The sequence below is a fragment of the Columba livia genome, chromosome 9 (genome assembly GCF_036013475.1).
Source record: "Columba livia isolate bColLiv1 breed racing homer chromosome 9, bColLiv1.pat.W.v2, whole genome shotgun sequence".
Taxonomy (NCBI): Eukaryota; Metazoa; Chordata; class Aves; order Columbiformes; family Columbidae; genus Columba; species Columba livia.
Window position 1 is genome coordinate 26,064,579 of NC_088610.1, and position 24,683 is coordinate 26,089,261.

General features: G+C 36.6%; 1 protein-coding gene across 1 annotated transcript; it reads right to left on the reverse strand.

The window, feature by feature from the left end:
- Window positions 1–950: 950 nt before the first annotated feature.
- Window positions 951–10,074, reverse strand: RBP2 (retinol binding protein 2). Its single transcript, XM_005505054.3, has 4 exons — window positions 9,931–10,074; window positions 5,932–6,110; window positions 2,811–2,912; window positions 951–1,183 (listed from the first exon to the last, which is right to left on the reverse strand). The coding sequence occupies exons 1-4, from the start codon at window positions 10,001–10,003 to the stop codon at window positions 1,130–1,132; spliced, it is 408 nt and encodes a 135-aa protein (XP_005505111.1). The 5' UTR covers window positions 10,004–10,074; the 3' UTR covers window positions 951–1,129.
- Between the last annotated feature and the right edge of the window lie 14,609 nt (window positions 10,075–24,683).

Below are 24,683 nucleotides of genomic sequence, written 5' to 3' on the forward strand. Positions count from 1 at the left end.
ACAGTTTCTGTGAAAGTTTATGTATATGCAAGGCAAGGTTGTAGGAAAGACAGTAAATTTTATTAGATTAATTCGCATAGTTGGGAAAAAATAGATGAGCTTTTGGGCATACAAGGCCTTCTTCAGTTCTGTGAATGTGTGCACAGATTTTATTGAAAAATTTCAGTTTCCATCTACTGAAGTAGTGCTCACCATCCATGGTTAACTTAAACTTGCCTTTAGCAAATAACTTGAATTCTTTTGAAAAACCCTAAATAAAACTGAGGAGAGTTGTATGGAAATGACTTTTCTTTTTAAAATCTCTGAAAGGTAGGTACAAGTTGAAGACTGCATCATGCTGGCTATTCTATGCACGGGGTACATACAGTCTGTGTATGCTCTGCAGTTTTCCTGTTATACCCATAAGTATGCCTTAGTTTTTGCATCATGGAGCAACTCTTGAATGTAAAGTTTGCTTCAAACAGCAAACTTCTCTGCTGGGATTACTAGTAGGTTGGCAGTTCTAACTGGAAGTTAGCAGCATTGCCACTGATCCACTTTAGGACAGTATTAAGGAGCTACAGCATTTCACATTGGCCATGAAACATTTATCAAGTGATAACTACTAGCAGCTATAGACCTGGGCCAAATTCAAATGAATAACCTAGATGTTAAAGGCTGCTTTTCATTTTCAGTGAGCCATTCTGTTACCTGAAAATGTGGACTTAGGGATGCAGGACTAAATCAAATAGAAACAGTCCAATGAATGTCCAATTTTACTCAGTCATCCAAATATATTAGGATATTACAACACTGTGGAGAGATATACTGTGTTTGAGATAATTGGGGCTGTTAATTTTCAACTGTTGCTAAAGGACATTCCTCTGGAAATGAATACAAAGATGTAGGAAAGCATTACTTGAAATACAGTTACTTTTATTTAACTCCAGACTGAAGACAAAGGAATTTACAATGTTTGCAACTGTTTGATGTTATTTCCATAAAACTTGTTTGTTTCCATAAACAGGCACAAAATACATTCACATAGCAGTGTCAAGGAACTATTGTAAATCTGGCTTGGTTCTTCTTTTTAGACAAAATATAACAGCATAATAGTGTGATGAAGATCTGGGTGGCTTTCTGATCAATTTTATTTTTTCTTCCTAAATGTCTGATGGCACACCTGGTCTTCACATGTCAGTTCCTACAGTATTAAAACAATTAGTAAGTATATAGGAGTTGTATTTTGCATATACAGCAGATCCCACCAGAAATTACTACAACCGAGCCACTGCAAGGAAGAGATATGCTTATGAAATAGAGAACAGAAAGAATAGTCTGTGATATGTACCCAATCAGCAGGCATGCAATATATCTTGCATTAATTAGATTTTGATACTCGAATTGAGCTCTAAGAAGAATAAACATGAAAAATGCATAAAAAATTGTTCTTTAATGCAAGGCTTTTTCATGCTTTCTTATTAAAACAATGTACTGTAATAGTTTATGATTCACATTACCTTATCTTTCATGAGAAGTGATGAAACAAGGAAGTAAAAAAAGAATATAGAGGAGGCTTTAAAAAGGTGAGGACATTTGCTTCAGAGATGTGCCCAGCCTTTTTTGAGGGGCCAGAACAATACACCGTTTTTGCCCAGCATTGCAACCAACCATCCCTTTGGTTAGTCTTCTGATTAGCCAGCATTCCTGTGCCAAACAGGACTTGGAAGCAAGCTGAAGCTGGCTTTTTGGCCAGCAATTGGCCAAACGTGCAGTAGAGTTTCTGAAGACTGTAGTATTAATCTACTTGGTCTCTCTGTTTCCATCATTCTTAGCCTGAACCCTGGTGCCAGCATGTAGAACCTTTGTTGAATCAGTTTATGTTAAAATACATGTTAAAATAGAGTCTAAAAAGTGTACTAGACAGTTGGCAGTTGACAGTGTACTTGACAGTTTTCCACTAGACAGTGGAAAATAGTGGTTTTTAATTCATTGGTTTGACCTTTCAAGCACATGGACTTGAAACAATCTGTAGGGTCAACTCTACAAGGAGTAGATATCTAGATGCAAATCATGAGACAGAAAAATAAGCTGTCCTCCATAATCTTTCTGCACCCACCTATTGCACCATCCAACATTATAATGCTCATTTCTTGATTGCTTTCCCAAGAAATTCTGGAATCATTATCTCTGTGTATCTACTAGTTTTAAATCTTTCTGGACTTCAGTGGCTGCTTATTTCCTGCACAGGCACTTCTGGCATCTCTTGGTCTCAGATCATTTGTCTTTGGGCTCCAGCTTACTAACTCAGATGTATGAATGTTTTGAATTTTTACTGTACAAGCACAAAATAATTGCCGTGTAGGTTGTTTGAAGGATCCTCTTGAGTATCCAGAGGTTTCTGATATGTATTAGAGCTTCACAGTACTTCTTTCAGAACAAAAATTAATATTTTTCTTGCAGTCTGTCCCATACTGTGTGGTGGTGATTGGTTTTTTGTTTGTTTGTTTGTTTGTTTTTCTTTCCTACCATTGGTTATGTAAGAACTAGATGATGTTAGCAGTGCAATGTAACAAGAAGGGTTAATAGCTGGAGGACAGTGGACTGGAGGAAAAAAAACAAGGCAGGGTTGTGACCTAATTGTGAGCAGGTGGAAAGAAACTGAACATTCCCAAGTCATAGCAGAGGGGGCATTTCCCTATAGTTCGGAGATCAGAGCTGTCTAAATAAAGACCATTCTAACTAGAACAAGTAACAAGCCCTTTGAAATGGAAACCCATACTTGGTTGCAGTCTCCATTATGTGCTGTGTGTCTGTACAGCTGCCCTTACCAGATGCAGTATGTCCCCTTCAATCCAGTGCTTCCAGCCCCTGTTTTTCTTTTCACCTTGCTGAACACATACCAGTTTGTCACCATCCCAGGTCACTAGTGTCTGCAGGAATCAGATAATTAACTCTGATACGTTAACAAGTTCATGAATACATGAAAATAATCTCAATCAAGCAATGAGAAGATACTATTGCAGTTGCTTCCTACCATTCCCCATCTTCCTCCCAAAACAACCCAAACCTTTAATAGGTGTTTTGATGTGAAGCTTTTACATTGCTTTGTTGTCGTTTCCATGTATTTCTTCACATACATGAATATAAAGTGTTCATACTAACCAGCAAATTGCTGAGAGAATTAACAGATACTTGTGCAAGTCATGCAAGTTGTATTTTTCCTTTCTTGCCTGTTTGTAAGGTTTCATGAGACCTGGGTGCTTATACTAACATGTGCCATGCTGACACCTTTCCTAGCTCTGCATAAAATAGCAAGATGAAGTGTATGTTAATATTATCTTATACAATAAATTTATTGATTTATTTTCAAGCATTTTCATGAAAGATCTTTGAAGAAATATATGATCATAAGCTGAACAATGTGGTCTGGCTGACCCTGCCTGAGCAAGGGGGTTGCACTAGATGATCTCAAGAGGCCCCTTCCACCTTCAAACATGATTTGGTGTGATTCAGAGACTGTCACCAATAAATGGGGTATCAGGTATGCTGATTGTTGTCCAGGTGCAGGATTACCATATCTGTAATAAAAAGTTCTCTTTACAAGCTAAATTCTCTAGTCAGATACACTAGAGTACATTCAAAGCAGCTTTGTTTGAATTGTTCTAGAATTGAACCATTGTACTTTAGGGAGACATTTAACCATGTATCATAGGCAAATCCTCATCAGAGACCGCTTACAGTCAGTGTAAGTTCAGTTATTAAAAAGCTCTAAGAGTATTGGGAGTTTAATTCATTTTCTAGTTCAGCCCTGGATGATTTATTTCTCCTATGAGAGGGATTTCTATTAATAATGAGACAAAACTAATTCTATTTCAGTCAACTTCTTTCTTATTTACGGAATTTTTAAGCTACATGCTCTTTAAATTATCCATACCCTCTTTACATTTAAATGTTACCTGGCACTTTTAGCACTTTCAATTAACTTCAATGACTTCAATGTGTTTGAGGCATTGTTTTGTTAATAAAATGACCAGAAAACTCTTTTAGAGCAAGACATGATCCCTTTTTCCTTCTCCTCTTGTCGGAAAAGAGTAATATAATTTGTTTAGAAAATAATATTAGACAAAAATTATTAAATCAGGTAGGGTTGTGATTGTACAAGCTCTGTTTCCTTCCTTCCTTCCTGCCTTCCTTCCTGCCTTCCTGCCTTCCTTCTTCCCTCCCTCTCTCCAGATAATGAAGAGGAGCGTCTGCAATTGAAAGGATTTTGCACAGAAAGGCAATGGCTTTGAGAGTGGTGAAGAGCACTAGAAGAGCATTAGTCTATGGATTTATTAGGCAACTAATGAGTCCTTAGATCCTTAGTAATGCTTTCCACTGATCTAAAGGGGTGTGGGAGTAATGTTTTAAAGCATGAACTCTGTCACAGGAATATGTATAACTGAGTGCTCACTGGAGAAAGTGATGGGAAGGAAAATTATAGATAGGGATATTCATGATACTGGGTCTTATTATTTGATGGCTTGCAGTGCTGTGAATGAGAAATAGTTTGGAACAAGTCATAGGAATTACACTGCACAAAGTTAGTTTGAGAATGAAAAGTGATCTATAGTAAATAAACAATGTCTTCTGTTAAATTTGTGCCACTCCAGTGAAGGATGATGTGAGTTCAAATGTAAACATGTCCTTTATGCTGCCAATTTCCTGTGGAAATTGCCAAAACAAAACAGGTCTTGTTGATAATGAGCTTTGCAGCTTTGCAGAATTTGGCAACAAGTTCTGAAAACTGTTTATTGGGAAGATACTGGTGAGCAGGACAGTGTATGTTTGGAGAAGAGCAAGAGAGCTCAGAGCTGAGTGGAAGAATAAAACTGTGGTAATTGGCAGAACAGTCGATAGGAGTAGATTCAGGGAACGATGACAAAGAGGGGCAAGTGATGCAAGATTAGCTAGACTATACAGGGGACAGACTATGGAAATTTGAGATCTACTGGCCTTTCTAGCTTTGAAAATCTTGCTTAAGTATTTTAGAGGTGAGAGGAGAGTAAAACAGAAGCAGTATTGACACAGAAACATGAAGCTGAATTCAGTAAGTGAATTTAATTAGTGCTCGTCTGCATTCTTTTCCTCGCTGACTTCCCAGATACAGCCTTGTTTGAAAGCCTCACAGGAACAAATGTATTAGTTGACTCTGTCTGTGTCAGGAGGTAGGGCATGGGCTGACACACACCATGGTCCTTGATCTAAATGTTGGTTCTCCACATATCTCACCAAAAGGTGTCTGAACGTATGCCTACACTTTCCCAGTGGAATTTTGAGCTCAGGTTACTCCTGTAATCCTAAAGATACTAAAGCATGCACTGCTGGGCCTCCTTGCCTGTCTGCCCCTGCCAGTGGGCCTGCCACCCCTGTCAGTGGTACCTTTGGCTCACAACTTTTTATTGTCCCTTCCCAAAGGTCCCTTAAGATTAGTAGCTGAGTGCAGTGTCCAACTGTTGAACTGTCTAATGGAGGCTGAGCAGGCTCAGATTAAAAATACAGTGTGAACCCAACCATTCAGAACTGAAAATGTAAATTGACACAGAGAAAGACCTAAATTCAAAGGACTGAATTTATGGTTTCATTAAGGAAGATACATAGGTAAAAATACAGTTTGGCTACTTTCTAAATACATAAAGGTGTATCATAGAAAAGCTGGAACAATCCCCTACTGGAAAAACATGTAGTTAATGATTCTCCTCACATATACGAGTAATCATCCTGATTTGCATTTATAACAAAAGCTTGTATCAGGAAAGAAAACTGTCTCAAGATTAAAATTATTTCTGCTTTATACAAATCCTCTAATGTTTGCAACTTTTTTTTTTTTTTTAATGTATTCAGCTGATTTTTGGAACTGCTCACTCCTGGTGCTGTAGTGTAAACAGATACCAGGTACCAAGCTTTTACCTTTACCACTCGGTTATCCAGTCCTTTGGTGTGTTCTTCAAACTCCACTCCCACAGTGTAATTCAGTTCATAGTTTCTGAAAGTACTGAGTGTTTTTGTTTTGAAATTATCTCCATCTTGAATAATCTCCTTTGTTTGTTTCAAGTGTTTTGCAATCTTACGAGTTGCAAAATCAATATCTGCCAAAAAATAGAAAAGAGAGCATCACAATGAAAATTCTAATATTTGTTACCAAAAAAAATAAACTACAGCACTTGTTTTTACACATAATAAAATAGCCCAAGCATTTTATGTGGAACATAGTTCCACAAGTGATGTTTTTCCTGCAACATTTTGCAGAGAAAAAGATAATTTCAAATAAAAATCACCTTGTGTTTGCAAGTAGACTTTCAATTTGAGGATCTTCCACTGATTGCAAAGTTAGTTATTAACAGGATATCTGTGGGAATGCTGTGAGCAGAGCTACAATGTACAACCAGTGGTGCATAGATGCGGGCACATTAAATCACCCAATTTCCTTCTTTTTTTAGAGACAATGGGGGCTATTAAGACTGACATCACCTTTTTGGCCTCACTCACACATGAAGCTGCGGGATGCCAGGAGCGCAATTATCATCTTAGGCCTGGGAGCCATTCCCCTTTCTAAGCAAGTACTGTAAATCATGTAGCTCTTGGTCCTTGCTGGGTTACAAATGTTGGCCATCCCCAAAATAAGAGTCTCGGAATAATATTCCTTTTCAGAAAATAAGTATGTTAGGGATTTTGGCATGTTCATTTTATGATGTGGGAGTATGCAAGAGGTTAATTAATTAATTTTAAAATAATGGAAATTATACTAATGAATAGAAAATAAAAAATCAAATAAAAGCCTGTTTTTGTTAGACACAGAAATGAATTGTAGCTTAGCTGTTAAAAGGAGACAAATTCAAAGTCAAAAAAGTATCATACTACAGCATTTGACAGTTCCTGTTTAATATTCTGTCAACATTTTATGCAGTACTGACCTTCTTAACATCCTTATTTTGTTCATGAAGACTAACATTATAATGTAAACAACTGCTTGCAACTGAATGCATTGAAAGTTATCAAAAGGAGAATATATATTGCCATGATGACACTTTGCCCCAGACAATCCACCTAATGCCAGCTGCCTTACCATCTGTAATAAATATTTCTGACCAGCTGGCAGCGAATCTTGTTATAGTGCTATATGCAAATGAAATAATCTCACATGCTTCTGCAAGAGATTGAAGCACGGTTTGGGTTTGTCAGCCACCCTTTACTGGTTTCGCATGTGAGTTAATCATTGTCAGCTCAGCAGTGCCACATACTAATGGAGCACTTTTTTTTGGTGGATTCAATATACTCCTTGTGAAATACTAATTGAGTTGAGTTAGAGGACTGGCTTGAAAAAAATGGTGATTTTTTAACATGGGAAATAACGCTCTTGTTCAGTATTTATATTCAAGACTTCTTGGGTATATTTTATCTGCTGTGGTGGGTTAAAGGTATCTCTGAGTCTGATTTATAGCCAGGTAACATAAAATTCAGTTCTCTCTGAGGAAAAAAAATGTCTAGACTTCTAAAGAAATGCTGTTTCTGACTAATATATTAGCCTTGTATCTCCTGGAGAAAAATCAGGGGAGGTTTTATTAAAGCATAGTTTTCATAACTACATTCTGGACAACACAAGCAATAAAAATGATATAGTGTTCTATTATAGTAAATTAAAACACTTTGTAACATGTTTATGATAAAATCAAAGTTTCTGGCTTAAAGGGCAAAACTATTCTTTAATTAAAGCATAGAAATGTGTATACATTTATTAGAAGGATGGATGAATAAAGAACAACAACGAAACCTCAGTGTGCTTTGAACATGAGCACTTTAGCACTTAAAATATCAACAACATGTGGAATTGTGAGAAACAGAGCAGAACAATATATTTTCACTGTTTTGATGTATTTTTTTTCCATTCTGAGAATCACTGATAGCCATATGCATCTTTGCATTGTTATCGATGTTCATTTTTTTTGCTAAGTCATTGGAAGTTGTTGATTAGTGTAACTCATAGTATATATATGCACATATCTACAAAAGTCCTTATGTACTTATGAAGGGCCATATCCAGACAACTTGTGCAAACAGTTCTTTTGTCCCAACCAGTTGCTGGCATTGTTATTGGGAAAGTAGTTTTAAAATCTTATCAGAAAATTTTTACAATTGGCGTCTTTACAAGCAACTATTTTGGAATCTCAGCAAACAAGTTGTTTAGATCTTCACTAATTTGACTCAACACCTTTTGAACAAAGCACAAGAAACCACAAGTCTGATCTTGATGGCTGATGAAAAGTACAAGGCAGTTTGACCTGAAAAAACTCCCGCACATCAGCATCATTTTTACAGAGGTGTCAGCTACAGTGGAAAGGCAGAGAAGAGCAAATGCTGAACAGAATATAGAAATGAATGACCACTAGATAGAAAGCACTGATATGTCTGGGAATGAGAAGTACATAGGCCCAGTTCGGCCCCAAGGGCTATCAATTGTAAGCATTAAAATCCAATACAGGTTTGATTTTTGCCCCATGCTGATTTATGATTCAGAGCCAGACAAACTCTTCCAATCTAGGTGAAATTACCAACTCTAATGAGTACTTTTCTTGTGTAAGTTTCATAGACATCTTGTGGGGTAAGGAAACAATAGTCCTTTATGCCCTTCATCTGTGATGTAGTAGAGTTGGGAGAAGATTCCTGATCCTAAATATTAAATTTCTCATGCATGTACAAATCTACCTCCCATACTTTTTGGTGGTTTTGGAATGCAGCTATATTATTGCAGTGGTGGAAAGGTGCTAACTATTCTTTCAATGCCAGTTCAGGGTGTACTGAAGAAATTATTGAGAAATGCTGATGTGTTCTATTATTTCTTCTTTTCAGCAAATTAAAGATCTGCATCTCTGCTAACCTAAGTAGAGGAAGGATTTCCTGCACACTACTTGCATAATCATAATGACCTAGAGCAAAAGGTTTATGCCTTTACGAGAATGAAAATCCTTGAAAGGCAATTTATATTGGAAGTAATAGGTGCAGTGAAAGAAGACATTTTTCTCATAAAATTATATCCAGTCATTACAAAAATTGAGTCTGTCAGTGTGGGGAAAAATAAATACAAACAACATAAACTTGATCTTGATGTGAACTGACAAGGATATTTCTTGCATTCAGTTAACAGTGTTTTGGCATTCTAGCATCTACAAACAGTATGCTTAATATCTAATACATTGGATACACAAAGTGTAGCTATCAGGCCTCTAATGATAAAGAGGCTAAGAAAGCAGTAAAAGAAAGTTGCTTCAAGAGTAGAACATCTCTTTTTGCAGGTATATATCGTTGTCATTAATGATGGCCGTAGCCAAGTGAAATGAAGCTTACTTAACCATATAAACACGTGTTTAAGGACTCCTGTGACCTAAGTCTCCTTGATGTGTAAGGATGACTCCCACAGTATCTGCCCATTTATCTTTTAAGGCTTTTAAAGGCTTTTATTGCCTTTGCCATGCAATTGATGCACACAATTTCTACTAGTTCAAAGCACTAATTAAGTACTAAACACTATTGTTGCTTTAGTGATATAAAATAATCTATTGTTCTTTAACAAAGCCAACCAAGTTCTGGTGTGACTGTTACAGCAAGTATATACCAGGAATAAAAACAGAGCTTCTGTATCTGACAGCCTATTTTTTTTTAATCCATCTGTATCTGTTTTTTCATTTAACTAAATAAACACTATTATCTTTGCTACAAGTCTTCTCTTGCTTATATACTTAGATCATTCTAATTCTAAGTACATTACAGTTACTTGATTTTTCATGTAATTAGCAGAAACCCTTATGCCACAACACACATTACAGAAATAGTCTAATTAATTTTTAGAAGGATTTTACTTATAATTGAAATGCTTTCTCTTTATCGCTATATAGATAATATTTTCTCATTTACCTAAAGCAACCATGAGGCCTTCAAAGTTTTCATTGCTTTCCATTTCCCACGTTCCATTGAAATCAGCAGGCATGGTGGCAAGAGCTTAAAACCAACTTCAGATCAAAATGTGAGGCTAGAAACAGGATCTGCTAAGGGAATGTTTTATAAACCTTTTCATATCTTTTTTTTTATAAGGTTTATGGTTTTCTAGGTAATACAGTTTAAGGGTCAGAGTGATAACCTTAGAAAACCTTGCCTTCATTAACAAAGTTCAGCTGAACAGCTGGCAGTCAAGGAACACTTCCTGAAATACGTAGTAATACAGGTTATGATTTTACAGTGACCTTTGTAAAGAACTACTGGCTATTGTGGGATACCTTTGAAATATATTGAATACAGTGGCAAATTGTACAATCCAGTTAAAGTTTCCAAGGTGAATTCTCTTTTTCCGTTCCTTTCTATGTGTCATATTTCCCTATGAAGAACCGATCTTACAGAGCTGATATACCCAGAACTGCCATTTAAAGTGGATGGAAGTCTTGAATGTGTAGCAAACACAAGGCAGGGCAGAAAAGGGAATATTTATGTTGAAAATATTTTCATTTTCCTTTGATTTTCCAAATATATGTATACTAATAGCTGCACTTATACCAACTGCACTTCCATATTTTTCTTTTAATTTAACAACAGGTTTAGCAAATGTAAAGTAAATTGAAATCAGTCATAAATAGTATCAATCCTACCTAAAAATTAGTTTTTAATTACTCTGAAACAGAGCTGTTGATATTAGAAAGGTATTTTTCACCCAGCAGCATTGCATTGTTGTGGGGAAAAGCGCAAGATTTCAGTTGTGCAAATAAGCACATACAGAGTGTGTCTGAATGGAGAATTTGAATGTGCAGTAGAACTTTATTGTCGGTTAACACGAGCATTAAAAGCAAATTAATATCAGTTTAAAGTTTTAAATTCTTTGGCTTTAAGTAGTTGAGACAACTTATGAATTGATCAGGAGTCTAAAACTCCCTGCTTTTCTTTATCTCTCTCTGTCATCTTTTTTTAATAACGGGGATAGTATTAAAAATTTTACTAGGAGAATATTAAGGTCTAGAACTCCAATTAAGAAATAAGTAAATTGAAGTGATATTGATCTTATGATGTCTTCTGTATGCTTTCACTTTGTTAAAATTTAATTTAAATTTCTACAAATGATGATTAATTATACAGGTATTAAAAAAGGAAAAAAAAACTAAAAAAAGTTCAGAGTTTCTGGGAGCTGAGTTCTTAAAATGTCTTTGCATGATACTTAAGGAGGTCATTAAAGAGAAGCAGAACAAGTATCTTTATCTATACCTACAGGAGATATTAAGAGGGTTTTCAATCAGACATCATAAACAGGCTCAGGGAACTTCAGTGGCTGAAGGTGGAAGTTAGGTGGATTCCTATGTGAATGGAGTATAGTTTGCCTATAGACCAGCTTACCCAGGGAAACTGGTAGGCACTGAAATTTTTAAGTAGGCTGAGGGTGGTTTTCTAAGTCATATACCTCATTTCAAGCACAATTTATAGGGCTGAACACATCTGCTCATGTGCTGGCTTCCACTATAAGAATTTTTACACAAAACGTTATGAATGATGTTATGTCGAAAGTGAAATTTGAAAATCTTTGTGTTTGAAACATTGTTCTGTAGTGATATTATGTAATACTTACACAATAGGTTTGATTTTATGTGTCTTTGTGTACTTTCTCTCTTAGCCTCCACATTGCATCAACATTAACAAACACATTATTATTATTTATACATCTTATATATATATACTAAAAGATTCTAAACAAAGGTTATAACTCCCAAGTCAATGACTCACTACCACTCAAAATCAGCTGTATCAGCAACAGCGGTTCCTTTGTGCAGATGCATAATCTTTAAGTGCATTATCACACTGTTTTTTCCAACTGGAAGTGATTATCTTCAGTGCACTAAAGGGATGATGTCCAATTTATAGGAAAGTACTTAGTGTTTTAGCTTATAGCTCCAAGTGCCTAGTGGTGGATTATGAGGAATGAATCAGGCTGAACGTCTATAACACACTCACCTAAAAACAGAGCATATTCTAGAAGCTTGTGCAGGGAGATTTTATACAGTCATTGATTTTAGTTCTGAAGTAGTTTGTTTCCTCTGACAGTCATTGTCGTAAGATGCAGAAATGACTGAAACTGTATCATGTGATGATCAGCAATTAGCACCCATTAGGAACTAATAAAGAAATAGACAGTTCTATTGCTGTAGATATGCAGAGTTAGGCACATTCAGAGAAAATTAATTATGAGAACATCCTTTATATATAAGCCATAATTAATTAACAGCATACACATATAATTGTACAGGTTTTTACAATGATGTTTTGTTTATGCCCATCCCTTATTTTTTTTTTCAGTGTGTGTCTTTTGTAAACTCCATTTTAGGAATTCTCTAAGCCTGTGTTTATCCATCAACCTGAAACAGCTCTTTTGAGCCTTTTCAGGTAAATATGCAACTAGGAGGTTTACAGACACTAAATTTAACCAATCAAAGAACCAGCTAAGTAGGGAATTAATAAAACATGAAATATTGACTTGACAAAGTTCTGTGATGCTTCATGAGCTAAAGAGCATTGTGTTAAGGTTCTCAAAGAGAATTTTTAGTTTATGAATCAGGATCTTAATAGGCAGTAAAACCTCTACCAGATTTGAATGCCTGCATAAATCATATGGAGCCGAGAGACAGTACAGGTGCTGCTATCACATTTTTTTAAAAATCTGTATCTGGATAATTGTAAGTCAGCATTCTCTTGGGTCTCTGTCTTGCTAGTTATACTGACCCACTTCTTGTCACATTGCAGCTTTAAAATTTTGACTTATTATCCACTTGAAATCTTCGAAATTATTCTATTTGCTCTGTGTTTATTGCTTATATACTACATACTCAGAGACAAACTCTCTAAATTGTAAAACATTCCCTTCCTATACCACAAGTATAAGTTTGGGAAAATGAAGGAAAGGTGCCCTCTCCTGATTGTCATGCTTATTTTGTTCTCAGCATCCTTTCCTAGCAAGACCACCAGTAAAATTGGTAGGGATGCCATGTATAGCATTTGTTGATCTCTGGGAAGAGGAGGAGGGAGGTGTCTTCTCCAGGTGTTCCAATATGTCTGTTAAAAAACAAAGCTCTGAGCTCATATTATAGCTTGTATGTCAGGTTTCAACCCAGGGATAAGTTTTATGGCTGCGTAAAAAGACCTTGGAAACAAAGCAAAGTCATGAAAAATCAAAATACTTTTGTTAAAGGTAAGCAACTTCTCCAGTCTTTATTTGTGTATGAAGAAACAAAGGTGATGTTTCTTGCCTCTGTCATACAAATCAATACTGATTAGTGGCAGTTTGAAACGAAACATCTCATACAAAGAGCCTAGACTGGCAAGATTGAAGAACGAGGCCCAGATGCTGTTTCTGTGGAATGAGCCAGCAGTCATGAAAGCTACTTCTAACACCTGCCTCCAGCTTCTCTCGCAGTATCTGAGACCTGCCCAGAAGAGAAATCTATCAGTAGCCGAAAAAAGTTCAGCTTTCTTGCTATTTGAAAGAGCTGGTAGTGTACTCTCGTTGGGAAAGATTATGCTAGAAAACACTGTTAGGAGCACTATATAAAAACCAGAGCTACTGGTCAAACAATTTTTTCTGTAAACTATTGGGCATGGTGTTTTGAAGAGACGGTTGCACTCTGTCCTTGCCTCACTTCCATTTTCCTTTTGAATTGCCTAATATGCATATATAACGCAGGAAAAAAATGCCTTGTACTCCCCCGATCAGCCCCTGCACTTCTCATACTTGACAGCTGGGACTTTTGCCTATAGTTATTTGGTTTTTGTTTAACACATAGAAATATGGCAAGCTGCATAAGTTGTTCTTAGCAACTGAATTTCCCTGAAGTATTCAGACAGAAGCAGCATGGTCACAGACACCTATTATTATTTTTAACTTGTTAGCACATGTGCACTCACTAGGTTTATTTTTATTTTTAGGAAAATTAATCTCTTGAAATGTGTTCAGTGATGGCCGCTACTGCAAAAACTGTCAGAGGTGCTATCTCACCAGGCTCGGGGCTCTGTTTACCACAAACATAAGTAGTCACATTATGACAACTACAAGTCGGAGGGAGGCAATCCGGTTCTTGTCAGTGTGTAAGATGGCTTGGAGGCCTCGGGGACTCAGCTGGGTGAAGATAGTTGTCAGCTGCTGGGCAGAGAATTTACTAACAAGTGGCAGGAGCAGTAGGGGAGACGTGTACAGCAGGAGAGGACAGAATCAAAAGGTGTTATTTGCAAAATGGGGTCAGTAAACAGTGTTTGATTGCCTGGTGGTTATTGGTTGCCCTCCCCCAATATCAAATGGCACTAAACAACCTTGGATATCCCCAGCTTATAAGCTTTCTTGCCAGGTCAGATACAACGAAGTATCATTAAGCCTCCTTTAGTGTCTTGGGAGTTAATTAGAGTTTTGGCTTCTGACGCTGAAGCTTACTTGCATGTTCACGTCTGGACCCTATAGAGAAGGGATGGAAGTTTTGACCAGTTGTACATATGGTTGTTGGCTAGCACTTACTATTTGATGTCAGTTCTTAGCTGGTCATGCCAAAACAGAAATCTGCAGGGACAAACTTTTTGTTGACACCTTAGAGAAGGGAGAATTCCTTCATTCACATCTCAGTAAAGGACGGTGTCTGACATCTTGCTGACAGAGCTGCAGGGACAGGTTGCAAATGCTGTGGTAGGGCAAGGATGAACACATAGCTTGCAGTTATGCCAGTTTGGTACATTTCATGTTTACCTTCAATTTACAAAAAGATGCACAAAAATATGTTTTAAATCAGTCTTTTAGAAAGAAAATAATCGTCTTTCTGCCATTGGATTTTTTTTTCTTTTGATCAATGACTGTCTGTGTTCAGTCATTCTTATCTCTTTTACTCCATCTGCTTTTGCTGATGGAGTTGGATGCAGGTGTTTCACACTTTATTAATTAGAAGCCTTCCTCCCCTCTAACCAAGGACTTTAGCTTAGCTCTTAGAGACTTCATAATGTCACTAGTGATCATGTTACTGAGTTTGATAATAATAAAAGTCATCCAGTGGATCCTACTGGCTTGTGAATTCACTTTAATAAAAGTGGTTTTCGTTATGAAAAAGTATGCTGTAGAGAAATAATAGCCAGCAGATCTTGATTTTCAAAATAAATGAGGAATAGTGAATTTATTAATTCCTTAATTCTCCTGTTCATTTATTGAACGCTCTTTGTGCACAGGCTTCAAGGAAGCAGGTAAAAATCATTAGCTTTTGTAAAATCAGAAAAATCTAGGTCATGACATGGCTCGGCCAAGGGCAGGAATAAAGCCACTAGCCAGAGCAAGTTAGCGAGTATAACCCTTTATATTATCCACTAAGGCATGTTTCCTCCTGGACTAACTTTAATGTAACATGAAAACCCAAACTCAGTTTAAGTGCTTTGTCATTGCCATTAAGGCTGCCTAAATTTTCCCTTCAGAGATTTTTTCAGGATCTGAATTGCCTGCATGAGCTGTGCATTAACATCTGTAAGTGTAGTCTATAACTTAATTGTATTTATTCTGTGGCGAAGTTTTGTAATTGCAACTGCCACTTCTTATCTTCATCAGATAAAGGCTGCATTACTCAGACATTGATCTGGAATACTGATTGAAGGTTTTGGAATTAAAAGAATCTGTAGAAAGCAGTATGGGTTGGGTTTTTTTGATGCCTCTATGACAAGCACAATTTAGCTGAGAAAATGTGCATCTGCTGTTTCCTCATGCCTGACCATAAAAGCTGAAGTGGAGAACACTTTATAGGGATACTTTCAAATATTTTAGACCTCGAGTTTTCACATACCTCAAAAGTGGTATCATTTCATGATGGAAAGATTTTTCTGAAAGTTCTAGAATCCAGATGAAGAGAAAAAGTCATATCAGCTGTTACAATTACTGCGCAATTTTGAATTCACTGTAGCCATTTAGAAAAAGATTAAAACCATTCTTCTGATACCCTTAAGGACATAAAGCCACTGCCCCAGGAGGACTGCAGATTAGGTCCAGATATATCGAGAAAAAAACACAATAATATTCTGTCTGTTTGTTGTCTTTCACTATATTGCTACCAGTGCGGAGCAGTTACAGAACTGTTATCTTAGTCCTAGGAAAATTCCTGGGTAGGTGACTGTATCTATTTCCTGAACGCTTTCTTTTTGCCAGAAATCCATTTCACTGCTTCAGCTGAAAAAATTACTTGCTCAGTAACCCAGAAGCAAAATCTTCTGGGTAACAGAATGCTATCATCCTGTGTTATTGCAGATCTCTTAGAATACAGGCATAAATCTCTATTTCCTATTGATTAAGGGTTGCTCTGTGTTGTAAATCTCATAAATTTATTTCTCTTATAGTGCTGTACGGTTATTCTTTTCTGCCTGCATCTCCAGCTCCACAACAACACTCCAGCTGTGGGAAAGTCTCTGGCTTCATTCTACCATATCCTATTTGAAAAACTAAGCTAGTGTTTAATTCTCCAGTACATTCTGGAACTTATTAGAAAATAATTTGTTGTAGTAGCAGCGGCTGTTCTTGTGGTGAATTTCTGGCTTTAAGTTTGCAGTTATTTCATAGAAACAGCATTTAAGGTAATTATAGTAATCTTTAAAAAAATGTAATTAAAAAAATCCAAATAGTGTCTGATACAGTTAAATGAATTTGTATCATCTGTGTTACTAAAATGCAAATGCAACATAGCTGATGCTGCAAGATGGCTCTTTAAGCACGTATATAATCAGTCAATTTAAGAATCATTGGTGGTGGGCTAAGCAATATAACTCAGGACACACTGCTGAAATTAAGATTTCTCCCAGACCTCTGCCAGGATAGGTTCTTAATAGCAGTGATACCATGGGGCTTCAGGAACTGGAAGCACATGCATGTGAAGCAGGAGAGAGGATAATTTATATCTGATTTATTGATGTTGCCACTGGATGTCTGAATTGAAATAGGCAATTGATTTGTATTTTAGAAGAACACGTATAGATGTAGATATAGATATAGGTATATAGATATAACAGAATGACAGACTGTCTTTCATGAGAAGATTAAAGGAGATAAAAGGAGAAAAATAATTGAACAGAGTGATATCCAAATTGAAAAACTGAGGCCTAAATATAATGTCAGATTAAAAAAGGATTCCCCAGAAATTCAGAGTCATGATTACAGGTTTCTCTAGTTTATATGTGAAAATCAAGTTAACGTAACTAACTGATTAGGAGCGTTACTTTTAAGACAGTATTTGAAAGTTACTTTTCCTAATTTCCATTAAAAGGAAGGAAGGAGGGAAGGAGGCAAGGAAGGAGGCAAGGAAGGAGGGAAGGAGGGAGGGAGGGAAGGAAGGAGGGAAGGAGGGAAGGAAGGAAGGAAGGAAGGAAAGAAGGAAGGAAGGAAGGAAGGAAGAGTCTTTATTAATGGATGTAAAAGTATATTTTTATCTGTAATTCATTATGTAATTAGTAAAACAGCTTGCATAGAATGTTGCCCAAAAGAACTTAAGGAAGCTGAATAAAGAAGGCAGAACAACCATGTTTATCTATCTTGCTAAAACTATTTGGGAATTAGTGCAGGATGAAAGTAGCCAGTCTGGTCTCTACAGATTTTTCGCACTTGCCCATTTCAGGCTGCATTTGAAGTTGTAGTTATTAGTTGTTTGGCTTCACCTTGTTTGTACGGGAATTTCCAGATGATATGAGGTTTGAGCAGAGAAAAACACCAATGTGGAAACAAGTATCTCCTTCTTATCAACAAACACAGACCATCAGGTGTGTGACAACAGTGCAAGTGAAGTGTCAACTTTGGCCACTGTGATAGCAATCATGAAAAAAAGAGCTTGAGCTTGGAAATATCGTATTTCCTCAGTACCATTGGACTCCTTATCCAGAGTCTCCCTGGGAAAACAAAGTCCTGTGCTGAAATGTGTTACTTGTAAAAATATAGATATCTAGGTAATTTTTTCTTACTTGCCAAACATAAGCAGAATTCCTTGTGGTAAGCTATATATCTGTTAGAATAAAGTTTAGCATTGCCTTATTGCTAGTAAAAGACAACCCTGCCAGGGAAAATAAAGTGTATTACTTATCAAGGTATTGTCTCCATTGCTTCCCAGTTGAGAGATGAACTCTTTGGGAAAAAGACTGCTAGTTGAATTAGCTGCAACAGACATTTAAAGATAGAAAAATGTCTGTTATAACTATATTCAGCGTGAGAGGCAGAGAAATAATCCCTTTTCCTCCTTGTGAGTAATGCAGCTACATCTTCAGCCAGCAGTTCGAAGGATTCAAATAGCACCATGTTGAATAGTGACAGTGGCAAAGTACAACATGGTTGGCAGGTACATGTGTCCTGCTAATGGACCGTTGTGAAACTGCTTTCTGCCTGCCAGTCATTGGAATATGCTCATTGCCCATGAAGGCTGATTTGCTATCTCTGTTCAGCGATGTATCCTGCACTTGTGACTAAAGGTTATATTACTGCGTGGCAATCAGAGATATCTTATGTTTCAAAGAAGCCATAGTATAATTATCATAACCTTTTATATAGTGCCTATTAAATGAACACTCATTGGACTGAGTCTCTAATGGGATGTTTTGAAAGTTCAGCTTTATCAAAAGCAGCCCCAAACTGTTCCTTTTCCCCCCATTAATAAGTTTCATCAATGTCTGGTCATGGAGGCTGCTGAGTAATCTGCCTTTTATTCAGACAGAACATCTACATAATTTTTTTGCTTTCTGTCAGTAGATAGAATTGTGTTTTAATAGTTTCCGTATCATGTTGGAGATCTCAGTACCTTGCAGAATCCCATTCAGGCACATTTACATTGCAGACAATAGACTGAATTTAGATATTTAATTACAACAAGTAAAAACATTTGCATTGATCTTAAACATGGTAATAATGTATTTTTGAAATCCTTGGTGCAATTACAGGTAGTTTTGCTATACTTTCAAGGAAAAAAAGAAAGAATGAAAAAAAGTGTTATTGCAGCAAATATTTTCATTGTAAAGAGAGCAAATTATCAGCAAATAAGCACCGAAAATGCCCCATGGTACAGCTTTACAAGGCTGAATCTTCTAAAAATAAGAAGCACTTGCATGAGAAAGGAAAGGAATATGAAGAAAGGAAAATTTGCCCAAGCTATTTCCTTAATGTTTTGTTTTGTTTTGTTTTGTTTTGTTTTGCTTTTTGTTTTTTGGTTTTTTTTTTTAATGCTATGGAATGCACATGTTGCACAACAGCACATAATGCACTCTGAAAAATGTTGTAGCAAGTCCAGGAAGAGCGTAACTTCACAAAGAAATACCTCTTATGATAAGTGCCCTTTTCTGTGAATACCTATTACCTTTATTTTTTCTCTTGACTTATATTGACATTTTTAGGTGGAGGAATTACCAGGCAAGATAAGAAGTCTGCCATCCTGTATTTAGGCACAGGATCCAGTGTTTTGAGGTTTTATGCTTCAGACATGAAGTGTAGTGAACCTTCAGTCATCTCTGTTATTGAAAGCTGTGTTTATTTTGCTATTGATGATTTTATTGTGATGGGGCTTTTCTTATTTTCATTGTGCAAGGGGGACTTAAAAGAAGAACAATGCTATTTGTTTTAAATGGGGATGTACTCCACATCTGTCTCCACTTTACTAAGATTTAGGTATTCCTGCTACAAAACTTCAGTGTCTGATGAGAGAATCTGATTAGTCCAAATTGATACGGTTTTTGTACTGAAAACCATTCACTTCAGGGGAATATGTGACTGAGAAGGCAACTAGAAGTTCCTAAAATTACACAAGCTGGAGTGGGAACTGCTGCATGACACTGGGCCAGCTTTTCAAAGCATTTATGTGGTTGGTGAGGGGAAAAGGCTCTCCTAAAAAAAATCACATGATATTCAAGCAAATTAGGTATTTATCAGGTATTTTAAGTAATAGTTGAACATCTGGTAAGAGTTTTGGGTGACCTTTAGCAGTTTAAGTGCCTATTTGTTTCTTTGGTTACCAAGATACATTTGGAAATACAGTAAAAAATATCTGCCATCATGCTGGGAGTTAGAAACAGAAATGGAATTTTGTGTAATGTGGTACTTCAAGTATCTACAAGACAGACTTGCTGTGTGAGAAAAATGCATTATAAAGGATTGTTGCAAAAAAATATTATCTGAAATAATCCTGCATATGTTTTTGGGAGACATTTGCCTTGTGTTCCATTGCACAAAAGAAGACAAGGATAGTTTCTAATGGAAATTTGGAGGGTTTTGGTCCTTGGGGAACTGGAACCAGACTGTTGGGAGATTATTTTGCTACGAAAATCTGATGTTCTACTTATTTTCTGTCTTGCTTGGTAGGGAATGAGTCATCTGTTTCTGCATCGTTTAGGACAGTGTGAAAATTAGCTTACAGTTCTTGTTTGTCTAGCTCCTAAGTCAGCCCCCATGTCTGAGATTGGTTGAAGCCAATCTCAGAAGTTGTTGGTACTATGTGATACTGCTGCAGTGTTGTGAAAGCCTGTTCTGTGCTTTCTGCTGTTTCTTAGTTAGAATAGGTCTAAAACTCATGGGTACTTATGTCAGAATTCTTTTGGAGTAGTCTGTGAGCAGCTCTTAGGAACTGAGAAAGTATCTGTGTTTGTATTTGAAATAATGGAACATACGTGTTGAAATAAAGGAGTAGTAATGAGTAGCTTTCTAGCTAGTGGTATTTTAGACCATATGCTGCCCTTAAGGATTGTCCTGAGTAGTTAAGTGTCTCTGAACTCTGGTATCAGTGATAGAGTGGAGAGGACTGACTACATTACATTGTTGTACCTAAAAATGAGTGCTTGAAGGAGATGCTTGGTAGTGTATTTGAGTAAATTCTTTCCTGTGTTGCTGTAACATATATAAAATGACTCTTTTCTCCCCTTTTCCTCTCCAAAAATAAACTTGGAAATGTCAGCATAAAGAATGGCAGCATGTTTCTTGACAGGATGAGTGAAAGATCACACAGTCGTTTCACAGAAGTACTGCTGAAATGTGTTAACTTCTTCTGCATGCCCTTAACATGCCCAGCTGGAGAGAAGTGTTAGAAATTGTAATGGTTATGGGTAATAAGCATCAGTGTCTTGGTAAGAAAAGATGAATTGAATCATGCTGATTTAGAATTAGAGAAGGGGAGCAATGAACTGCTGTGAGTCTTGTTGCACTTGACTGAATGTTAAGTTTCAGTGAGCTCGCCCCATATGCTATGGTTCTAAGCCCTAACAAATTATAAAGTGAATGCACTGCACTATAAATACCTCCTTTTTGTAGTGAGTGCATGGACTAGTGCTTGAGAAAAATTCAGTGCAAACATCAGGACAGAGAGGGACATTTCAGTTTAAAAGTTAACTTCAGATTTCAGTACAATTTAGCATTAGCACCTCTGAATTGTGTCTTTGTGTAGCACAAAGGGGAGGGGAAAGAAAGGCCAGCCAAACAGTTACAGGAAAGCTCTTGAAGTGATTCCACAATATTGATAAAAGCATTTTTAAGAATGCCACATCTTTGCAGTTTACTGCTGATAATCATGCCCTGTGTATTTCTGCACAGGCATAAACAAATTATAAATGTTAGCTACTTAATGATGCTTATGCACCCATAACTAACTGCTCATACTTCTGCTTGAATCTTGAACTATCAAATAGCCAAACATTTAAACAAAATAATTTAAATTTTAAATGCTCTTGTCACAATATTGTCATTTTAATTTGCTCACAGCATTAGAGTAGTGTTGTACCACCAGATAAATTGTCTCTTGTTACAGAAATAACTGTAGCGTTGAAACCCACAGACTGTTTCCCATCCTTCTTGCCCTCACCCCTTTAAGAAGTAGGTGGCCCTTAAAAGATGGAATTTTATTCTGCCTCCATGGTGTAGAAACCTAATTTTCAGGCAGTCCTATTGAAGAGTCTGGTGAAGAACCGAAATGCCATTCTGCTTAAATGTTCCATGTGGATGCTCATTATCAGCTATTGATATAGAGAAAGTGTTTGCCCTGGTAATAAAAGAAATGGTACTGAAGGAATTCTACTTGTGTGTGCACTTTTTCCAGACACGAGTAAATTATCTAAATAAACATTTGCTTCGAGGTTAAATAACTCCTTAAAATAGAAATAGCAATACCACATAGGTAGTATTCCAAGATAAATGTATTACTAATAGTGGATGAAAGGATGAGTAGCCATGAATCTGTTGTGCAATTACAGATGAGACTGTCCAAAAAAGAATATAGTAGAATATGAAACACACTAGGAAGTTTTATTAATGCTGTACAAGAGAAACTTTTTGCTTTTCCATTCACAGTGCTGCTGTAAGTGCTGGTCTTTCCTTACAAAATTTAAAATGTCCATTATCTAGAAGTAATGCAGTTGTGCAGAAATACAGGTTGGTATTGGCAAACCATAGCTGAAGTTATGTGGAAGATCAAAAAAATTAATATGGAGTTTGATGCCTGAGTAGGAAGCAAATCTGGTTATGAATTCACTGTGAAGGTCTTGGCTACTAAGCGGCTTTGAAAGTAGTTTAGAAGGATGATGTTTGTCAAGGAGTTGTTGAATGCTATATATTCAGTAAGCAGCTATTTTGCAGAGGAAGTTGTGAATTACATGTTATGATAACAAATTCTTAAAGGTTTATGGAAACAGCATGGCTAATTTTATATGGATTGTTTGGAGAGCATCATCGTGGAAGCAATGAACAAATATAATTTCCCTTTCAAAGGGAAATGGTTGCATTGCAGCAGAGATAAGAGGTTACACTTATAATGTCAAGCAATTGAGGTGATTTGAAGAGAATATATTCAAAGTTAAATATTTCCAAAGTTTCTGTATTTTATGTATGTGAACTGTGGAAGTACTTCCTGAGCTTGCCTTTTCTCCATAATCAGAAGCAGGTTATATTGTTTCTGGTTGCTAAGACATTAGTTACTATTATGGTGCTAAATTTGCCGTTGTACCAAATGACCCAAAGGGAAAAAGCTGTCTGTTTGATTACAATAATAATAGCTTTTAACAATTGGATTTTCTTAGCTAGATGTTAATTGATCCATTTACAGCCTTCTGCAAAAAGGGTTTGTGAATGTTACACAAGACTGCAGGGAGCTGCGGGCAAAAATTAGAAGACATCTGGCAAATTAAGGGTTATGAACTGCCAAATTCTATTGAAGGAAAACTACATTTCAAAAAAGGTCTCAGTTCTGAATATTAAAATAATTATTCAAGCTTTAATTGTGGATAGTGGTGTGAACCATCTATTTATTATGTAGTTTCAGTTTTCATATGAGAAGGTAAATATAGGTGTTCTGAAAAAATTAAGATCTGTTATAAATGAGAAGTTGGAGTTTATTCCTTATTTTCCATTGTTCTCTTGCCTTTCTTGGGGCTGAGACATATCTGGAGGGTGTGCATGGTTATGAAATCAATAATTTAGAAACTTGAAGGAAATAACTTTCTGTGGCAATAATCTTTCAAGAAAAACAAATGACTGAGGAACTGAAATTTGGCAACTAGGGTATCCCAACCTTGTGTAAAGTGATAACATTGTAACTAGACAGCTATTTGCAATTTCACTTAAGCAGAACTAAATTTTTAACCCGAGATACACACTTCTGATCCTTTTCCCTCCTCTACAAGCTTCCTATCTTATTTAACTGTAACCAGTGTTGACCTGTCCCACTTCAAGTACAAGAAAACAATCAGCATTAACTGCTAGTCTGTATATCAGTCAGGAGGGACACTCATTTAGCTATGGAAACAGAGCTAGATGGCGAACATGCTTCCCTGAGAGAAAAATGGCTTCTGCATGCATCTGGTTGACTAGATTCAAGTATTAATCCCAGAGTCTTCCTTAGGCATGAGTATTACTCATGAGTATTACTCAAGAAAAAAAATTACAAGGGAACTTACACAGTTCCATTACATATGTTTGTAATTTTAAGTAGTCAGCTGTTGCAAGAATAACACAAGAATTTATATGGACAGTGGGTATTTTTCACCAGTTTATCACATGGGGATGGTTTAGTCTTCATGCATGATATTTTCTCTGTACTTTCTGATGTAAAGTGTGAACCAAAACTTTACAAAATTGAATTAGATGTCCATTACAGGACATTTAGTGCTACACTCATGGCATAAACATTACGGTTGCAACACAATAGTTCAGAAAGCTTATCATCCCTGCTGTATTAACTTCATAGTTTACAATGACTGTTTCTGAACCTTCACTTCTTCATGTTAAATCAGGCCGCTGGCTTTTCTAAACAAGCTTAAAAATAGTAACTATCTCTGGTTAGCAGAGAATGGCAGTATTTGTTCCCATTTACATGTCTAATATTTCTCTCAGTCTCGGCCAAAGCAATGCTATGCGCAGGAGTTGCAGCGGAGTCGGGAAAGGCAGGTTCTTACCTTAGAGCACCACAGACTCTGCCATAGCAACTTCCCCACGATTAAGTCCCTGAAAATGGCCAATAACAGTTATTATGGGAGAGATTTGTAATACTGTGTCATGTGCTAAAGGTCTGAGCCAACCAGGCATCCTGTATCCTCGTATCTTTTTGAACTTAATGTGAAGTGGTGGTGCTAATTGTATATCCTGTGTGTTAGGCTGAAAATACGACAATTTGGTTTGCAAATTACTA